The following is a 22,149-nucleotide window of genomic DNA, read 5'->3' as shown; positions in this document are numbered from 1 at the left end:
AATTTTGTGAGTGTTTGTTATTTTCACCATTAAATTCTTTATTGTCTCTACACTTTACGTCCTTCATCTCTTATATTTTTTCAGCTCCCCTGCCAATTTTTAACATATGCCCTCTAACTTGGCTTACTATTTGCCGGTTGAGCCTTGCACTCAATCCGCAACTGGCACCTTCATGTGGTTTGCCTTCATTCTTTTCGAAAGCTTATGTTGGTAGCTCTGTTGCACCTATAGATTACTATCAGGATCATGGATGTATGTATGCATGAGTGGGACACTTCTGGCTGGGGCACTATTTATGCCACTCCCGAGAATTGGGCCATTGGAGATGTGTTGTTCCCCGTTTAAATACGGGTGCCAATATGTCTTCCACATGCCGGGTGCCAGGACCATTCCATCCTGGACATCTGACAATTTACCTGTGGGAGTCCAGATTGCTGTGTCCGTTCACATGGTTTCTAACGTATGTTTGGATCCTTATATCAGGGTGGCAACTACCATTCATCACATTGCTTGTGCCATAACCCACTAACTTGGGTTATACATGTGTGGGTCTGGTCTAGCCATAAAATATTTTACCCCATTTTCCATATATCCGTTTATTTTATTTCCACCTCTTTTATTCCTCTTATCATTGCTTCTCTTATATTTTCATTCATACCTTTTAGTTTTTTCTTTTTTCCTTTCTTTTTCTATTTTTCCATTATCTTTTATTTTACACTCATTCATTTATTCTCACTTCCACACTTCTCATCACATGCTCTATTGTTCATGTCCACTCCTTATCCTTCACTTACATTTATTCTCCCATTATCCCCATCCACTCAACACATATTTCACACACTGAACTACACCTTGCCCATCACCATAATGGCCGTGGACTCCTCCCCGGCCTCTCTGCGCATGATCGCATACATCACTTCCGGCTGAGCTTCCGAACTTCCAGTTTCTCTGTGCGTTCCGTGTGCACGTCTGTCAGTGTGATGACACCGCAGGCGCCATATTACAGCATCACGCAGGTCCCGCCCAGAGCTCCCGTCACTGTGTGTATTTTATGTTTATTTTCTGTATATCACATTACACTAGCACGGTTTTGTACACTGGACATGCCATATATGATTTTCTATGACACTGTATCATTGTATTATACTGTGATTATGTGATCTTTCCTCTGTTATTGTAATTATGCTAATTTCACTATGTCACAAGGTTCACCATATTTATACCACCCCAATCACATTGTGTAACTGCTTGATAAAGGCTGCATGTGCGCAGCTGAAACATTGCCCTTTTTGAACTAGATGGAATAAACGCTTCTTCACCATTACTTGGAGTGCTGCAGTCTTCTTGAATATCTCTCTCTCTCTCTCTCTCTCTCTCATTAAAAAAATAAAACTAAAGCCCTCAAAAAGTCTGATCAATTCAAAAATGGTACCTCTAAAAACTTCAGATCACGGTGCAAATAAATGAACCTTCATACCACCCAGTATGCGGAAAAATAAAAAAAGTTATAGGGGTCAGAAGATAACTTTTCCTGTATGTAGTTATGATGTTTTCCAGAAGTATGTTAAACCTATATAAGTAGGGTATCATTTTAACCGTATGGACCTACAGAAGATAAGGTGTCATTTTTACCGAAAAAATTCACTGCGTAGAAACGGAAGCCCCCAACTTACAAAACAGCGTTTTCTCTTCAGTTTTGTTACACAATTATTTTTTTCCGTTTCTCCTTAGATTTCTGGGTAAAATGACTGTCATTACAAAGTAGAATTGGTGGCGCAAAAAATAAGCGATCATATGGATTTTTAGGTGCAAAATTGAAAGGGTTATGATTTTTAAAAGGTAAGGAGGAAAAAAACTGAAGTGCAAAAACGGAAAAACGCTCGATCCTCTAGGGGTTCAAGTTTTCAGATAAAAAAAAAGTGTAAACAAAATTTTAAAGAGAAACAAAATAGCATGCCAGGTTAACCCTTTAATTTAACAGTGTGTAGAGGGAATACATGCTAGATTGTTATGGAGCTGCATTTTGCCATAGGCAGTAGATTTATTTACTCCACCTTAAAATTTACATAGCTACGTGGAAAACACACTATGGAGCTTGATAAATCCCTGTCTGTGCCCCATGAAAACTAACAGACACACACAATTAAAAATAAAAAGATCACAAGAAAGTGTAACAAAGTTAGGACTTTATATATTTTTTTTTCCAATTCTTTAACGGCAATTTACACTGTGATGTGAATCCAGAAATAATAATAAAATAAAAAAAGTTAGTTACACTATAGGACTGCAGTAAGGAAAACAGCACCTCCTGGAGAAGAGTTAAACAAGGTTAAGACACAGCAGCTTTCAACAAGGTTTGACATGGTACTGAATAACTTAGCAGTAGAGAGAGTTGGTGCAGGTTTTAAAGGGCTGTTTCTCTGGATTAGGTCAGGTTCACACAGTGCAGATGTAATATTTATTTATTATTTTTTTCCTCCATTCAAGTGTAGAACAAGTATACATTTTCTATCATCAGGATCCAGTCCTTGCTGCAGATTTTGGGAAAAGTCTATGCGTTCCACACAAATTTATAGGGGTAAAATGTATGGTAGCATTGCAAATATAAGAAGTGAAATCCACAGTTAAAATCTGTGATTTTTATCAACATGCTGCTTGTTTTTCTGTTACATAAAGTATGGAATTTTAAAATAACCCAATCCACAGGTATGGAATATTTCCCAACCGGATCTGTCAATCAAGAGGATTTTTTTCCCCCCCTGTAATCCACACTTGACTTAGTGAGCTACAGTTTGGGGTTGGTGTGAATTACTTAAAATACACCTTTTCAGAGGTGATGCTCAATGTATTGCTCTTAAAACCTGCACCTGTCATCTTAATACAGGAACCAAATGTCAGTATACAATACATTTAGTGTTAGTGAAGAAAGCCCAGTAATTGTAAAGATAAATCTCCTATATAAAAGTGGATACATGTTATGCTATAAAATAGATTTGTACACATTTCATATTCAGTCACATATACAAATGTATGAATTACATCAATATAATTTACATTTAAGCTATTTTATAAATTACTTTTCACAATGATATAAAAATAAGGCACCAGGATTCCATTTAATTAAAAAAAAAAATAATTTTTTGGGGTGTATTGTAACACTTCTGTGCAAAAACACCTAGGTTGATAATTGTTCCAAAGAGACTACTGTAATATTATAATAATTCTCAAGAGTGACCAAAGAACCCAAGTCAATCCCCGAGACCACGTTAGATCTTGGGATTATCACCCTTGTACAGTGTTATGGACACAGTAAAATTATGGCATGCTGGTTAGTTAGGCTGCATTCACACTTCTGTATTAGCAGTCAGCATGAGAATTTCATATTTCCCACCAAAAACAAGTATCCTTTCAGAGACAAGAAAGACACTTTCTTATACATCAATGCAGAGGTGTGAAAGCACCCTTATGTTGTGACAAACATTACCCTGAGATGTCTGTGGCTTAAATTATTGCTTGAGACGTTCAGTGCAAAACTTTAGTAGAGGAGCAGAGCTGTGACAAACATGGATTGCATTTAAAATCATCATCATCATCCTGGACCTGTATCAACCATGTAACCTCAGAAGACAACTAATGTGAGAAAAAGCGCAGGATTATCCTGCTGAAAAGTACTTAGTAAACATAACACAACTTGGATTTTTAAAGGGTGATGAACTGTGTAACACAGAGCTTTAAACATTATGCTGCGACTTGGAGATCAGTAATGTGATTACATAATGTCTAGAGGGGTTTCTATACGGATAGATTAAATTCTTAAAAATGAAGGCTGCAATAACATACAGGAGTAAATACTAAGACTCACTAAGGCTATTTTCACACTGCCTTTGCAGTGTAAAATTGAATTGTATGCTGGAAGCTTTCCCTGTTAACCCAATGGAGACAACAAGAGTGTCCTTCGTTCTCCAACAAGCTGGAATATGTCATTATAACTTTCGGTATGTGGAACAGTGCAGCAGACTAAGCCGATTGGTGCCACTGGATGCCTATTCAGTGGCATCCACAGGTTGTATTTATAGGGAAATCCTCCCAAAAGTATATCTCAGAAGGACATTGCAAAAACAATGAGTAGCCTTAATACTGAACAAAATGAAATGTTCTAAAGATTTTTCTTCCCAGTAAGTATTGTGTCCTGTTTCAGCATAAATATAGCATACAGCTACTACACTGGCACTTTGGTGTGACCATTAGCCATGCATATTAATGCTGCTACAATTTAAGCCATGAAAAGCAAGATTTTGCTTTTGAGTGACCTGATCACATGGCAAACATTTAATAAGCAGAAGAAACCACAGATTCTTGTGCATTCCATTCATTTCTATGAAATTACTGCACCGGAAACTGCATATTTTCTGCATGACATTAGCTGCAGAACTATACATATACCAGGCCCTTTTAAGTAGTACCTTCATTATGTGCTTTAAACAGTTTTTTGTTCCTGAAAATATATTTTTTAAGCTGAATCTCTTACAGATGCCAAGACCCTGTCGGACATTGGTTCTTTGGCCAAAACAAGGATGGGAGAGCTGTAGATTTGAAGTCATGAGTACCCCCCAGATACCTGTGTAGTTATAACCTCTATATTATGCTAAGGAATGTGTAGAAGCCCCTCATTGAGATCTGATTTCAGTCTCTAATTGATGGATCGCAGCAGAGATAGTATGGCTTCTCTGTTGGTGGGTACCAGATATTGCTTAACCCAGACAAAACAAAAACCGTGATAGTTCTATCTGTTAACGACAGACATGTGAGTGGGCCCATTAGAGTGGGTATTGCGATTTATCATGTTTGAGGAGAATCATATTCTGGATCTTCAAGAAGCTTTGTATCATAAGAACATTGATCTGCTCCAGTTGTTTCACCTGTGTCTTGCAAGAGGTTCTCCCATTTCTAAAATTTCGAAACATAAGTAGTACAGAAGTTAGCACATATATATATTACAAAAATTAAAAGAAAATTATAATGAAAAAAAAAATAATAATATATATATATATATATATATATATATATATATATATATATATATTTATTATGGGAACAAAATACAATTGTGCTCTTCACTATAAAATAATCCAACTAGAATTAATTTTAGGGTCTGTGAATAGACCGTTACTATAGCATCTTTCATTAATATTTCAGACCTTTTAACTGTTGATCCTAGATTTTTAACTTTGATGAAAGGCCTCATTACAGTTGTTTTTTGATACTGCTATAGGCCCTAGAAACTTAAGATACTAGATCTGGTTCATGTAAATGACAGCATTTCTTGTTACTTTGTGTGAATCTAACCTACAATCACAGGTCTGTGACGCTAAATCTCCTCCATATTTTTGGGCAATGGAAAGGGGGGGGGGGGGGGGTGGGAGGGGGGTGAGGATGGGTTATGAAGTATGGTACAATAAACACTGTATGGAAATTACACAACACTGCGGTTAAAAATCATGGAATGTGAACACAAACATAATATAGTTAACTATTAATAAATATTAGTTTCAATGTGTGTTAGTATAATTAATTTCAAGCAAACATAAGTGTTCACTCACATCCAACATGCAATCCTCCAGCCTGGACATTGGACATAGAGGGGGTTGTCTCATGAGATTACACGTTGGTGAACTACCATAAATAATCAGTGAATTTAGCATCAAAACTAAATCACGAAATGTAGACTAAATATAGAACTTAAAGTTTAGTTTGGGGACAGGTACTCTAATATATTGTTCCTTATGTAATTAGACACTTTTCTATTTACTTGCTGTTAAAATTCTCAACCTTTATATGTTTTTAATGCACTTGAAAAAACGGCCATTAGGTGGCTTTGTTCTGTTCCCTGTGCAAGTCAAACAGTTAGTTTGGACTATTCCCGGCCTGGCAGGAGACCAAACTTGGGAAGTACGTGCGGGGCATGGTGAGGCACAGCTCTCGCAGGCTTCAATGACATTGCGCCTGCTGAGGAAAGCCCACTTTCTCCTGCCGGGAGCTCACACAGTGTGAGCAAGGGAAAAAACAGGCCAAAAATTCTGCCGTGTATTACCGAAGCAGCAGGTTGCCCCCAAATGAATGGTGAATTTCTATAGAAAAATCTGCACAACTTTAATTTTATTTTTGGTATGAGCATTTACAGATTAAAAATACACAGCTACATTGGAGCAGATTTACTACTGCTAATAAGCCAAAATTCTGGTGTAATTTGTGAGAGGAAGGAAACAAAAAATACTGTCTTCACATGACTTGCACCAAATTAAAAAGGGCAGCTTAAGATGCATCACAGCGTGGCACAATTGCGCCAGAATTCTGGTACAGTTTATTCCAATTAATAAATGGTACAAAGTCAGACTAGACCAGATCAGCATTGTGGAACTCCAGTCCAGTCATTTTAGCAGAATCAGTGAATAAAGTGTAGGAAACTAGGCAAAAACCTGACATGCAGAATTTTTGTCCACTAAAGTCTTACAAAATAACATACATCTAACGGAGTCCCAATGGACCCCATTCAAAGTGACAAAGTGTCAGGATCTGTTGATGTCCATTGTGACACACTCCATCCCAGCCACGTTATCAGTGTCTAATGGAGCTCCATGGTGCTAATGTGAACGAAGCCTTAAGCAGTGTAAGTGGTCTAGGGCACTCAAACTTACTGTTTACTGTAGTCTAAAATACTCAAAGCACTTAAAGAATGCCACAGCTTATATAACTTTAGACCAAGTTTACAGTTTTCAATAAAATGCAAGCCTCATTAGCCTAGATATGCAAATGTTCATATTAGATCATTTTAGTATATTATACGCTAAAGGTTTCAGTGCAAAATTTAAAACAAATCTATGTGATAAGTGATTCCAAGTGCAGTTGTCCAATATAAGAGTGCCAAAAATATTACAAAAAAAAAATAAAAATGAATAAGCATTTTACAATGTTTAGCCAAAAAGGAGCATTAAAAAAAAAAAAAAAAAAAAAAAAAAAGAGTATACACCCTTGTGATTTCATCAGGGGTACAGGAACATATTGCATTTGTTTAGATAGAACCCCTTGTGAAAATGGTTAAGACAGTACTAATATAATCCAACTCCAATAAACAGTGGGTACAGCTCAGGTAAGAGTAAAACCGTGCACAGTGTCAGTATTCACTAGTTGTGAGGCATGCAACATACTAGTCTAAATTAGAGTTTAATGTTAGTGCCAGATGCCCTTTTGAGGGCATCATAAAATGAATCAAACACTACATTACAGAAAACATTTGTACCGTTTTCCCTAAAAAAAAAAAAAAAAAAAAAAAAAAAAAAAAAAAAAAACCTTGTACGCACCTATAATTTGGCTTCCAGTAGCACAATTCCATTAGAACCAGTCAACTTTTCTTTCTGGGCTTTGGTGAGATCATTATTCTCATCAAACTTTTTACTACTAGTCCAAAATAAGCAGCATTTTTCCTAAAAAAATAATTAGGCTAGCTTGTATTATAGAACGAAAGGCAAAATATAAAAAGATAGCGCTAAAATTCTTACAATGCGGAAACCGCCAAATGCCTTTCCGTAGAGGGGGTTAAAGGATTATTACTTTTTAAGTCATTGCATTGAAGTGACAAATTGTTTTGAATTAAAACTGAATTACAATATAATGAACTACAATTTCTGCTTATCTGAAATAACTTTTAGGAGGGGCAGTCAGTAAAATTAGGAGTTGCATTAAAAAATTTTTTTTAAAAATTAAATAAAAACTATGAAGTGTATAGTAATATTTACAACTACATTTAAAAGGACAATTTTTACATTACTCCTGTAAGCAGACCTTTTTGAAAGTGATCAGTGTGTTCATTTGCTGTACATTAAAAATGTGGTCATGGCAATGATTCGAGTGATTAAAAATAATTTACATAATTCAGTCATTTGGAAACAAAGTTAGTACATTTAGTATTGTGGCAGGGATAAACAAAAACAAACAAAAAACATTCATGATGCTGTGCAAACAAAGCCAATCCAAAAGACATTATAAAAATGCTTACATTTAAGTGATAAAACATAACATGCAGAGGTAGGAAGTAACAATGCAGACAAAGTGGATATGATAATGAAAATTGCCTTAATCTGGATCAACACTAAGGCTGAACTGGATGGATGGATGGATGGATGTCTTCCAGCCTTACAACCTGTTTCTATGAAAGTTATTCAATTTTTAACCAATTCAAAACTTCATTTTTATACACTATGAGCCAAACCCTAGAATAGGCACTAACATGCATCAGCTTTTGTTCACACTCAGGTCATCCATGTAGTGACAAACATGTGTTTTCTGGTGAGCACATCCTAAGTTTTTACTACAGTGAAAACTGAAAGGAAAAAATCATAAGCATTATTTTTTATAAAAACACATTTTTACCTAGACCCTACACAGTAGAGGAATCTTTCTGTTCAATGTGAACCTGTCAGAAATGTAGAACCCATAGCTTTAATACATATCACTTAAGTGACTGGAGCCTGCTGAAGGGCTGGAAAGCAGCTCTATGAGCTCAAGAACATAGTGTACTACAAGGTTTCTTACCTGGTTTACAAAGGGAAGAACTGAAGCAACCAGTATAAAACAGAGACCCAGGGCAATGAATACATACTGCAGGTAGTCTAGTACAGTGGGAAGCATGACCAGGGTGTTATAATAGGTATTATAGACTGGACCATCAAGATATCCACTCTGTAGATGGTAAAGGAAGTTATTCAAGTTGGAACATTAGCTCTAAATAATAAGCTTACAAATAGAGAAACAGAACATGGCTGCATAGCCACAACTGGGTTACTCGTTTTGATCAAACGGTACGCCAACAACCTGTTCGTTTTGCAAATTATGCTGAGAAGCAGGTAGATCATAGTACAAGCTGTGGATGTGCGGCCATGTTCTGCTTCTGTTCTGAGTTCTAAATCATTAGACATAATTAGAATAGAAAAAACACTACACTACATCTCTACCTTTTATTTATACAGTATCTCACGATTACACCCCATACATTTTTGTGTATTTTTTGTTATACATCTTTCCATGTGACAATACTGAGGACAGTTAGAACCTATAGATCACCAGAGGTGATCCAAAAATACCCTATTTCCCACATATAAACTTTATCTTTATTGTTTTCAAACACACGCCAAACAAAAAGGATTAACATTCCAGTGCAATTCACTCCATTGCGGGGATACAGTAACCCCCCCCCCCCCCCCCCCCCCCCGAAATGCGATGGCCCCGACATATGATCAAATCGACATACGATGGCCTCTCAGAGGCCATCGCATGTCGATGTCAACATCGACACACAGTGCTTTTATATGTCGGGGCCATCGCATAAACTGCTATCTGACAGTGCAAAATACTTAAGCTGCTGTCGGATAGCAGTTTAAGCATCTCGGACAGGTTCGCTTACCTATCCCTGCTGCTCCGGGTCCACTTCGGGATCCTCCAGCTTCTTCCGCATCTTCTCCAGGGTCCGGGCCTCACTTTCCAGCGTCGATATTACGTCGTTACGCACACCGTGCAGGCGCAGCAGCGTAATAACGTCACCAGAAAGAGAGGCCCGGACCCTGCAGAAGATGCGGAAGAAGCCGGAGGATCCAGAAGTGGACCCGGAGCAGCGGGACAGCATCGGGAGCCCCTGGGACAGCATCGGGAGCGGTGAGGACGCGGTCCGGAGCAGCGGGGACAGGAGAGTACAACTTCCTATACTTTACATTGCACAAATCCCTCAACATACGATGGATTCAACAAACGATGGGTCATTTGGAACGAATTACCATCGTATGTTGAGGGACCACTGTAATTGTAACTCCACACATAAATGCAGTGCCTAACTGGCCACTCTAGACTGATGTTTATAGTTCCCATATAGTGGAGTGATCACTGTATTAAAAGGATTACTCAGCCCCCCTCAACATGTTTCGCTGCTAGACGCAGCCAGGGACCCGCCAGTAATAGGGGACATCCGCGATCTTGCGGATGTCTGCCATTAACCCCTCAGATGCAGTGATCAATTCAGACCACGGCATCTGCGGCAATGCAGTACTTTAAATGGATGATCCGATCGCCGGAAGGGATCCGATCATACAGCATGGCGGCCGGAGGTCCCCTCACCTGTCTCCTGGGGTCTTCTGCTCTGGTCTGAGATTGAGCAGGCCAGAGCAGAAGATAGCCGATTACACCGATCAGTGCTACGCCCTATGCATAGCACTAAACAGTATTAGCAATCAAAGGATTGCTATACATAGTCCCCTAAGGGGCTATAAATTACTTCTATTAAAAAATCTTAATCCTTCCTGTACTAATTAGCTGCTGAATACTACAGAGGAAATTATTTTCTTTTTGGAATGCTCTCTGATGACATCACGAGCACAGTTCTCTCTGCTGACGTTATTATAATAATAAATAATAATAACACTTTATTGTTGTCCTTAGTGGGATTTGAACCCAAGTCCCCAGCACTGCAAGGCAGCAGTGCTAACCACTGAGCCACCATGCTGCCCTTAGCATACATTTGCTATGCATGGTTGCTAAAATGGACAGAGATGTCAGCAGAGAGCACTGTGTTCGTGATGTCATCAGTGTTCCAAAAAGAAAGGAATTTCCTCTGTAGCATTCAGCAGCTAATCAGTACTGGAAGGATTAAGATTTTTTAATAGAAGTAATTTACAAATATGTTTAACTTTCTGCCACCAGTTGATTTAAAAGAAAAAAGGTACACCGGAGTACCACTTTAAGGGGTTAAAGCACTGCTACAATGAAGAAAAAAAAAAACGCCTGTATTACAGAGTGCCATTTCTTCAGCATCGTCTCATGAAAAAATTTTTTATTTATATATAATAAAATTATACACACACACACACACCCCCCAATACGGCTACTCCTAATATTATAAATATATATTATATATACACACACACACAGCCAACGGCTGTCCGGGCATGCTGGGTGTTGTAGTTTTTCAACATCTGGAGGTCCGCAGGTTGTAGACCACTATCCTATATTTTACATTGCACGGATCCCTCAACATGGTTTCAACAAACGATGGTCCGTTTGGAACGGATTACCATTGTATGTTGAGGGACCACTGTGTGTGTGTGTGTGTGTGTGTGTGTGTGTGTGTGTGTGTGTGTGTGTGTGTGTGTGTGTGTGTGTGTGTGTCTAATTATGTAATTATATGTGAGGTATGTACTTAAAGGGGTACCCCGGTGGAAAACAAATATATTTTAAATTAAATGGTGCCAGAAAGTTATACCGATTTGTAAATTACTTCTATTAGAAAAGAAATTCAAAAAGAAAATTCTCTCTGTAGTATACAGCAGCTAAGTACCGGAAGGATTAAGATTTTCTATCTGACCACAGTGCACTATGTTGACACCTCTGTCCATGTAAGGAACAGGAGTAAATTCCCATAGCAAACCTCTCATGCTCTGGACAGAGGTGTCAGCAGAGAGCACTGTGGACAGACAAAAGAAGTTCAAAGAGAAAATAACTTTCTCTGTAGTATACAGCTGCTGATAAGTACTGGAAGGATTAAGTTTTTTTATTTTTTTATTTAAGTAATTTACAAATCTGTATCACCTTCTTGCACCTGTTGATTTAAAATAAAATTATTTTCTACCAGAGTACCCCTATAATATGAGACAGATAGAGCTCTCTCTACCAGGTCACATCTGGAGTTGTCAACTAAGTCCCCTGAGCATGTGACTCATTCAGCAGACCGAAAACCTACCTCTGAAAACCACAGGATCGGTAAGATGACAGGCTTTATCTCCCCAAGTACCCTACAAAAAAAAAAAAAAAAACATAATATTTTTTTACCAACAAAACTGGTTTGGAAGACAGGGTGGGGGCAGACAAACAATATTATACATAAGCATGTTCAGACTGGGAATCTCCAACCCGAAAATTTCCGTCTAGAGATTCTGAGTGCTGCCAGTGCCGACTGAATCAGTCGGCACTAGGGCCTCGCGGACATTGCAGAATTTCTGCCTGCAATTTCGAAGCAGAATTGCAGGCAGAAATTCCTAGTCTGAACCTAGCCTTAAAGGGGTACTCTGTTTGAAAACATTTTTCTTTTCTTTTAATCAACTGATGCCAGAAAGTTACACATATTTGTAAATGATTTCTATTTAAAAATCTTAATCCTTCCAGTACTTAGCTGCTGTATACTCCAGAGGAAGTTCTTAACGTTTTGAATCTCCTTTCTGTCTGACCAGTGTTTTCTGCTGACGCCTATCCATATCAGGAACTGTCCAGACTAGGATAGGTTTGCTATTGGGATTTGTGCCTGCTCTGGACAGTTCCCGATATGGACAGAGGCATCAGCAGTGATCACTGGACTGTGGTCAGACAAAGAAAATTCAAAAAGGAAAAGAACTTCCTCTGGAGCATACATAAGCTGATAAGTAGTGGAAGGATCACAATTTTTAATAGAAGTAAATTACAAATATGTTTAAACTTTCTGGCATCAGTTGATTTAAAAAAAAAAAAAATAATAATAATAATAATATTTCCAACAGAGTACCCTTTAACATGTTGAGTAGTACTATTTCTGCCAATTTAATAACTTTTATATGGCATCTGTCATCAGATTTCTGCTCTGCAAGGTCTATCCAGAATTTTCAGCTGTCCTTGAACTAGTGGGTCAAGTCTAGACTCTGATGTCGACATGCACAGGAATTCCTTCTCCCCTATCTGTTGAACACCATAAGCAGCATGGAGGACATTATATAGCAGTACCGGGTGGTCCAAACTCAAGCTGTGAATACAGCACTAGGGTGAGATTGCAAAACTACAGGGGTTTAAGTGTTCTGTCTGCCTGCTTCTCTCCAGCCACTCCACACCTCACCTCTGGGCAACATGTAAGATTGCGAGATGAGTTTCTCCTCTCAAGATGGACTTAGCAGTTTTCTAAAGAGTACATGTCACCAAACTAAACTTTTAAATATATTGTTCCTTATGTATGTATTGCTTGCTATTTACTTGCTCGCAGGCTTCAGTGACGTTGCGACTGCTGGGGAACACCAACTTTCTCCTGCTGGGAGCTCACACAACGTGAGCAAGGGGAAAGGTATGATACACAGCTTTTTAAAGATTAGAAAAAAAAATATGAAAGGGAAGGAGGGGGCTTAGGAGTAGTTAGGGAATATAATCTGAGTTATTTCAGAAGATATGGTTTGATGACAGGAAAACTGTCAGCCAGTTCACCCACACTAAACCCAATATACTGGGTGATAGAGTGGGTGAACTGGAGTCCAATGAGGGGTCACTTTAGGGTGTGCCCTGGCCGCTGAGCTCTCCCTCCGATAGAGTTCTGTTTGTCCTCTCTGTAGTAGTGCTTTGAAGGCGGTCCTCTGGCATCCATATTTCTTTGGGTCGTGGAGGAAGGGGCCTAAGCCCGCCCCCTGTGGTTTGCACATTAATTTTCCTCACATGCCCCCGGAGTGCAGCGCTCTATCTGCAGAGTGCAGAGGAAGGGGAAAGAGAACTCAGCAGCCAGGGAACACACCAAAGTGACCCCTCTTTGGATTCCAGTTCACCCACACCATCACCCAGTATATTGACAGTTTTCCTTTAAGAGTGAATGATGAGTGTAGGAGGGGTGGAGCTGGGAGGGACATTTTCTGTCAAAAATCAATAGTACACGTAAAATATATGTTATGTTCTATAGGGTATCCATTTCTTTACTATACTAAAAGCATTTGGACAAGTTTTGGTTCTATGCAACAAGCACAACTATATTTAAATTGTTAAGGGTGTTCTAATCTAATGTGTAAGTAGCCCTGTCAAGCTGTCTGACAATTTGTTGACTACCAGCCTTGTTAGGGCATCTAGAGATACATTCACAAAGTGGCATCATCAATACAGCCGCAAAACACATGTACCATTGCAGCACTTTCAAGTTACACATTAGATCCACTAGGTTTATGCCCGATTTGTCAAACCTAAATGCATCCACAATTAATACTTACGTAATACCACTGACAGCATTAGTAAACAAGCTGAGCTGCATCTTTATTGAACAATTCATTGGGATCCCTGTAAGCTGAAAGGTTCAAACAAAAAATATGATCAGCACACAGCATTTATACTTTCCCCATCTTTGCTTGTGTAACCTAGTGCAAAAGTCTAAAAATACACCCATTAATTATGAAAGAAAAAAAAAAAAAGCTAGTTAAATATTTAGCACAATGAAAAAACATTTGTAAATATGGTTTGCAGCATTTACACAGTAGAGCAATAGGGAATTTAATCAGGACATGCTAGCTTAGCCAATCGCTGGCCACACTGGTCCCTTGCCCGGACAGTGTTTGGCTGAGTGGGCATTTCCCTTTTTGTCAGGAAGCAGTGATCAGCAGGGACCAGGCACCTTGGCAATGACCATGGTTTAAGGAAGGGAGAATTCTTAAAGAACACCTGCTTAATGAAATTGCCTTTATATAGCTGGACATGCTATAGTTATATAAAACTTTTGAAATGTACAAGTGTAATCTTTGCTGAGCACATAAGTTCAGTAGTTCTTCTCACACCTGATGACCAATATTGCAAACTATATAGAGAGGAAAAAGAGAAAAAAAAAAGACAGGTGCACTCCTAGTGCAGTATTATTAACTTTAAATTGGCCCCAAAAAGGTAAATTCAGGCTTACCAGAAAGGGTTGTGCTAAGAGCACAACACCTCTGCAGGCATGTAGACTGGAGCAGCTGACCTCTTCAACTAAGCTAGAGTCCCTTTTGGGTGACAGATGTCAGACCCAAAAATAATAGTGGAGATTCAAAGTATTGCGTACCAGCAATAAAATCGGGACTTCATCCAGGCGCTTCCCCTCAGATGTAGAGATCACGGAACAACCGGTTGGTTATACCGTGGTTCATTTAATCCATGTGCCCACTAGCGGTGTCACAAGAATGCCTCCCCCGATCGCTACCATCACCGCTAGCGGGGTCCCTGTGCCCACTAGCTGTGTCACAAGAATTACGAGCGCGGCTCTGTTCCCTGTCAGCTCTCAGGGTACGGGAACAGATTTAAAAGCCTCGCGCGCGGCTAAGGTTAGTACTGCGCAGGCGTAGAGCTAACGTAGACAGCGCTAGGAGCCTAGCGTTAGCCCTACGGTATTTGCGTAGTACTACGTTAGCTGCGCCTGAGGTTTTTAAGTCTGTTCCCGTACCCTGAGATTTGACAAGGACGGGGAACAGAGCCGCGCTCTGCATTCTTGTGACACTGCTAGTGGGCACAGGGACCCCGCTAGCTGTGATGTAGTGCTCGCAGGGGGCACATTTGACACTGCTAGTGGGGAGGGGACAGGCGGTAATACCGTGATACCGAGATAATAAAAAATAATACTGTGATATTCATTTTAGGCCATACCGCCCAGCACTAATTTTACGACCTTTCAAGTACACGATTTTCTCATGATCCTGTGGGTTATGTCAAAATAAAGTTGTTTTGCTGCAGTGGTCATTAATCTTATGTGCAACTTTTGGTGAAGTCACAAAAAAAAAGTTGCAAAACCTTACATGTATGTATGTATGTATGTATGTATCTTCCAGCATAATTTCCAAATGGCTGGACATATTTCAATAAAACTCTGTACACATTAGTTCTGTTAATTAGAAATATATTAGAGCTAAATTTACTAACTCAAACCCTAATGCAAAGGTGGCGGTTTTTGTTAGAAGTCCCATGCAAATCTTTGGGACTTTCAGAAAAATCTCAGGATCACATTACTCTGCGGGAGTTTTAAACATCCTGCTGAGGCTACTTTCACACTGCCGTTTCGCCCCGTCAAGAATGGTCATCAAACTTGCAACAGGCAACAGAGTCCCGATGGACCCGATTATAGTCAATGGAGTCCATTGGGCACAGCTGTTTTTTTTTCAGTAGAAGTAGCAGGAGAAAAAGCAAGCAGTATTTGTCCAGAAAATTAAGCCTGCTTGAACCAGTCTGTGGCTAGAATATCAAGAGACTCATTTTACTTCATTATGACAGAACTGAGCAGAACATTTTATGTAAACCAATCTGAAATGCTTATGAAGATGTGCCAGCTCCATATTAGACAGCATTTCCTTTAGTTTACATGGCATTCACAGTCACTGGGGAAGACTTCAACAAATTTTAGTTGACTCTCTTTTACAAAGAGGTTTGTGACACCATAAGGTTATATAAAAATGTTAGTTTGAAGTAGAAACAGTTATGGAACAGACAGTTTCCCTCCCCCATTATGTAGAAGCCCACAGTGGTGCAGTACAGAGCCCCCAGTAGGTAAGGAATCATCCGCTTCTAGGTAGAAACTCCCAGAAGATAGGTTGCCTACCTACATACATGCTCCAATTAGTTTCCCCCAATAAGTGCCCGCCAAAAGAAAATAATAAAATTCCTCTTATTTTTATGGCCTGCGGGTACTGGGATGGTATCCGGGACATTTGCATGAGTACAAGTTTTTGGTAACGGGGCAGATATCTAATAAAGACACATTCACACACTCCAAAAGAAATAGGTGCCATCATTTATAAGAGGCATCTTCCACACAAAAAAAATAAATAAACTTATTAAAAAATACACATGCAAGATGAATTTCTTCTAAAACTGATAATTTTCTGCTTCTCTTAGGTCATAAATTTTGCTGCCGTTACCCTTTTTTTTATTTTTTGATTAGCTAAATGTTTTTTTTGGTTTTTTTTTTAGCAGAAATTATATCTAGGTATCCAATATAGATGTAATGGACAAGTGCCATGTGTTCAAGGTGGTGAGCCTACATGGGCAGTGTGGTTTCTTGGAGTTAAATTGGTCCAAACTAGAAAAAGTCTAAATACTGAATCTGTCTGTCCTGTGAGGTCATTGACAGGAGTTTCATACCAGGATTTTAGCAATCTTTACAAGTTTAGAACATCTGACCAGTTTTAAAACATCTTTAAATGAACAGGGATCCCACATTTACAACATGTGAATCTGGAAACGTTGAGAAAATACAAACTTTCTTTCACATGTTTTACTCGTCCACACAAGTATGTGCATCAGCACACCTAACCTGTACCTCCCAATCTCCACCTATACTCAAAAGGTTTACTCTCAATAGGTTTCCTATGCCTAGATGTTGCCAAGGCAGAAACCTCCTTGCATTTGGCAGATATGATCTTGGGCGTAACTGTTGAGCCATCAGCATTTCACTTAAACCAAAAAGTTTCATATTATATAAACACAATAATGAATCAGCAGCACATATAAAAGCAAAAGAATGAATGGACTCCTAGACATGGCAGAAAAGGGGACTATATTTCTTTTCTTCATTCTACAAGAAAACAGTTGCTTCTAATGAATTTTCATCCACAGATGGAGGTTTCCATTTTGTCATATAGCAACATGTAATTACAAAATTTAAAGCTAAGGGTTATCCTACTATCTGCAAGCAACAATGAGAGATGTCATATAGCCTCATACATTTCTGTATTAACTTGGAATCTCAGTGTTCTTTCCTGGCTTTTAAATGCAGAAGCCTTAAAGTGCCTACAGAGGGAGCCAAAGCAAAGCAATACTTTTGGATATCAGCTCTACCTCTAGAGAAGAACAATTTCACATTCAGAGGGTATATTTAAATCATTTGTCTTCTATCATGAGCTTGGATATTCTGATTATATGCTGCTCAAAAAAATAAAAGGGAACACTTAAACACCACAGTGTGACTCCATATCCAGACTTCCATGGGTTGATAAATTTGATTTCCATTGATAGTTGAATGTGCCGACAACAAAATCACACAAACATTATGTGAAGACAAAAGTATTTCATACGATTAGTTCATTCATTCAGATCTAGGATGTGTTAATCTTCGTGTTCTTCATTTTTTTGAGCAGTGTATATTCGTGGTTTATATACTTTGGAAGGATCGCTCTGAGCAGAGATAGGCACTGGCAGTTGAAAGGGTTCAAGTCAATAGGGGTAATAACTTATTTTTGTAAGTTAGAATATCTCCCACTGATTAGAATCAGCACATTTCATTATAACCCTGGAGATATTTATTATCACAGCAGGAGTGTCATACTGATAGCTTATCCATATTCCAGGTTTATGTTTATGGAAAGTAAATGGCACCTAGTGTCCAAGTTGTACAATCACTCAGTATAGGTGAGGACTTTTTTTTTTTTTTTTAAAAACAGTCCCATCAGATACAGAGAGTTAATCATTCTAGAAAGATTTGTGTGATCTACAGTTACATGTCATATTCGAACCTAGCCACATGCTCCCTAAGGTTTACAAAGTTTTGGATAATCTTTGCTTGATAGAAAAACAGCTGCAGCATAAAAAATATATATATAAAAGTTATAGGAAGAAAAGGCAGAAACTTCAGCTTCTATAGCTATAAAAGTGGGAAACATAATATTTTTGAATAAGATGCTGTACACATTTAAACCGTGGAAAGTGGAAACACCTGGCAAGTTATGACCCATCTAAGGCTGGGTCCACACTACGTTTTGTCCCATACGGGAGCGCATACGGCAGGGGCGAGCTAAAAGCTCGCGCTCCCGTATGTGACCGTATGCGCTCCCGTATGCCATTCACTTCAATGAGCCGACCGGAGTGAAACGTTCGGTCCGGTCGGCTCATTTTTGCGCCGTATGCGCTTTTACAACCGGACCTAAAACTGTGGTCAACCACGGTTTTAGGTCCGGTTGTAAAAGCGCATACGGCGCAAAAATGAGCCGACCGGACCGAACGTTTCACTCCGGTCGGCTCATTGAAGTGAATGGCATACGGGAGCGCATACGGTCACATACGGGAGCGCGAGCTTTTAGCTCCCCCCTGCCGTATGCGCTCCCGTATGGGAGAAAACGTAGTGTGGACCCAGCCTAAGACATCATGGACTGATAATTCCAATATTCAAAAGGTCTTCAAAGCTGAATGGATCATTCTGCTTCTACTGCAATAAGCAACTTTCTTTAGATTTTTACATGTCAACAAGATTGATTTCTCAAAAGATATACAGACCTTTGTATTGGTTATTAGACTAGAGCGACCTGCACATACTTTCCAATGTACTCCCTAAAACACAGATGTGTCCCTTTCTTTGGTATAGGGGTGGAGGTGGGAGGACACAGACAAACCTTTATGGTACGTTCACACATACAGGATCCTGTGCAGATTTGATGCACAGGATTTGTTACTGCCAATTAGAAGCTGTGCTCGGTCATTTAGTTTACATTAAAATCTGCAGCAGAAAATCCTGTGCATTAAATCTGCATACGTGTGAATGTACTAAGATACATGGGACTGAGAGGGTAGTCTGCAGTTATGCACATAGCAGCTAATAATGCAAATTAAAGGGGTATTCCAGGCAAAACACATATATATATATATATATATATATATATATATATATATATATATATATATATATATATATATATACACACACACACAGACCATAGCTGTATAGCTCTCCATGTTTTAACTGCATATTCATGTTGCACCTATATCCTTGTGCTGGCAGTGTGCTGCTGCATTCTTCTGTTGCTGTATATCTAGCCTAGTAGCGTGCACCTGTAGGCCAGGTCCATATAATAGTTTGGTATCAACTAAAGTGCTGGCTGACTTATTCTTTGTCTGTATTGCACATACGGGGGAGTGGCTACCTCCATGTTGGCCTTGCACCCCACCCACCTCTATCAGGTGTATATAAGGTGGCTTGGATGTTCCAGATCCTGCCATGCTTACTGAACTGTTCACACAGAGGCATATTCACAGTGTAGGGTCCGTCCCAGGAGGCTACCTTATCGCGGTGGGACGGTCCAAGCTATTTGACCGCCGGCGGAGACAAATTTGCGAGCTAAGTGCCTCACTATTTCATAGTTTCACATTTGCATCTATTACACCATAGCTGTATAGCTCTCCATGTTTTAACTGCATATTCATGTTGCACCTATATCCTTGTGCTGGCAGTGTGCTGCTGCATTCTTCTGTTGATATAGATAGATAGAGATATTATATATATATATATATATATATATAGAGATATTATATATATATATATATATAAGTCTTGGCCTGCAATACCCCTTTAAGCTTCTAGGTAGATATCATCAACAATCATGTTTAAGGGAGTATTCACACATACAGTATCCTGTGCATATTTGATGCACATGATTTGAAGCTGTGTTCAGTCAGTTTACACTGAAATCTGTAGCATCAAATCCTGCACATTAAATGTGCAGGATACTGTACATGTGAATAGACCCTAAAAAGGGAACTCGGTCATCAGTATTATCTGTACTAACCTACTGGTACAGGCTTGTAGTGCGGGTGACACTACTGAAAAGGATACTGCCTGTTCTCAGATCTTTGCCTCCATTATGTCGATATTCTCTTTTCTTGATATGCTAAAGAGGGGCATGGTACACGGTGGGCATTCCCAAGCCTCCTGTGCATGTTAACACTAGTCTTCGATCTGCATATGAAGTGCTTCCTCCCTATGTGCTGAGGCTCCTATGCTGCAGAATGGAGCTCCATTCTGCAGTATACCGCCTTTCCTTTGCATACGCAGTTGGCCACAGAAGGCATAAAGTGAAATCTCTCTTAATTTCACAGCAGAGGACAGAGTTGCTCTATTCTGCAGCACAGGAGGAAGCATTTCCTATGTAGATTGAAGAATGATGTCACCACACATGAGGGAGGGGTAGGCTTAAAATATCCATAATCAGGAAACGGTAAGTATCACCTGCACTACAAGCCTATACAGCTAGGTTAGGATAGTGCAGGTGATCTGAATGACAGATTGGCTTAAACAGTGTCAAACATGGCAGCATCCAGCTAAACTAAGTTATTCCTGCTGGGACTCCCTCAATAGGAATGGGGTATTCTGACAGAAAAGAGAGCAATAGTAACCCCCTTCCCACAGTTCTAGTATTCTTTAGTAGTGATTTACCATGACCAATTACATATTTCATTGGTCACCAACAGAAATAGTTTGCAAAAATAGTGGGAAAAGTGCAGTCAAAAAACAAAAGACCGGACATACCATCAGTCTAGATGATTATTTTGCAAGTTAGTGGTACAAGTGGTCGACTGCCCTAACCACAGGCAGCATGAAACACTGGCAGGCTCCCTATGCACAATGCCCTCTGAATGAATGGTTGTGTAGTTACAGAGAAATCGTGTAACTTTGGCCAGAAACAGGGTTCCGAGTCATTGGGGCTGTCCCTGGAGTCTGTCAGTGTTTGTTTCAAGCAGTTTGTGGTTTGGGCAGCAGGAATGAAGGATCCCTTTCGAAACAAAAAATTAAATAAATCAACACCCCACACACACCAAAAACAACTATTATTAATAAAACAAACGCCAACTGCTTTATTATTTCATGTTTTCATTATAATTGCACTTAAAATGTACCACTCCTAAGAAGCCTTAACATGTCAAGTTTTGAATAAGCGATTAATATCGATTCAAGCGATTGATAAGCGAGAGAAGAGTCACTTGTTCGCAGTGATCTCCATCCAGTGGCACATAAGTTGATAGGTTAGTCTAGGGAAGTTGGAAAGAGGTCGCGACAAGCTGGGGAGTGACGCGTGCTTCTCTTTGCTCATTCTCCTAAGCGGCGCTAAGACTACCAACTGATCAAAACTTCTGCCATGTCAAGTTTTTCTAAAGGACAGGGACACTTTAAATTATAATGCATAAGTTCCTTGCATGCTGTACCAAAGTTTAATGCTGCAGTAAGCGCAATAAAATAAATGAACAAATAAAAACAGAAGGTAATATTTGACCTAGACTAGTATAAAGTATGGTCTGCATTTCCATCTTATCACTAAATGACAGCAAACCCTAATGAATTTATGACTTAAAGAGCCTTTTATCTAATCTACTTCATGTTTCAGCATTATGAAATCCTTGTACTATGGAATAGAGGATGCTTAATACATGCAAACGCCTCAGTCTTCACCAGTTTATATCATGAAGGCTTTCTCCTAACTCTCTTCTACAACAGAAAAACAAGGATCACAAGCAAATATTTCCTATATGCTGGAAAGTAACCTGTCATGTGACACTTTCAAAACACATATCATGAGCAACCCCAATTTCTTCTCTCAGAACTCTGTTAAATCAGTATGCTTT

At 39.2% G+C, this 22,149-nt stretch overlaps 1 protein-coding gene across 3 annotated transcripts in view; it reads right to left on the bottom strand.

Annotated features, from left to right (window-relative positions):
• Positions 1–2,169: 2,169 nt before the first annotated feature.
• The window catches only part of SCARB1 (scavenger receptor class B member 1), a 60,503-nt gene continuing 40,523 nt past the window's right edge, over positions 2,170–22,149 (bottom strand). For 2 of the 3 annotated variants that reach the window (XM_056533901.1, XM_056533883.1), the window contains exons 9-13: positions 14,022–14,095; positions 11,780–11,831; positions 8,590–8,736; positions 7,359–7,481; positions 2,170–4,947 (exon numbers count right to left, since the gene is read on the bottom strand). In XM_056533901.1, coding sequence (XP_056389876.1) covers positions 7,359–7,481; positions 8,590–8,736; positions 11,780–11,831; positions 14,022–14,095 — 396 coding nt within the window. In that variant the 3' untranslated portion in view covers positions 2,170–4,947. The remainder of the gene's footprint in view (positions 4,948–7,358; positions 7,482–8,589; positions 8,737–11,779; positions 11,832–14,021; positions 14,096–22,149) is intronic. The other variant, XM_056533891.1, reaches the window with a different exon arrangement.

Source organism: Hyla sarda, chromosome 1 (genome assembly GCF_029499605.1).
Source record: "Hyla sarda isolate aHylSar1 chromosome 1, aHylSar1.hap1, whole genome shotgun sequence".
Taxonomy (NCBI): domain Eukaryota; kingdom Metazoa; phylum Chordata; class Amphibia; order Anura; family Hylidae; genus Hyla; species Hyla sarda.
Note: the sequence above shows the minus strand (reverse complement) of the source record. Positions and strands in the feature narration are given on the sequence as shown.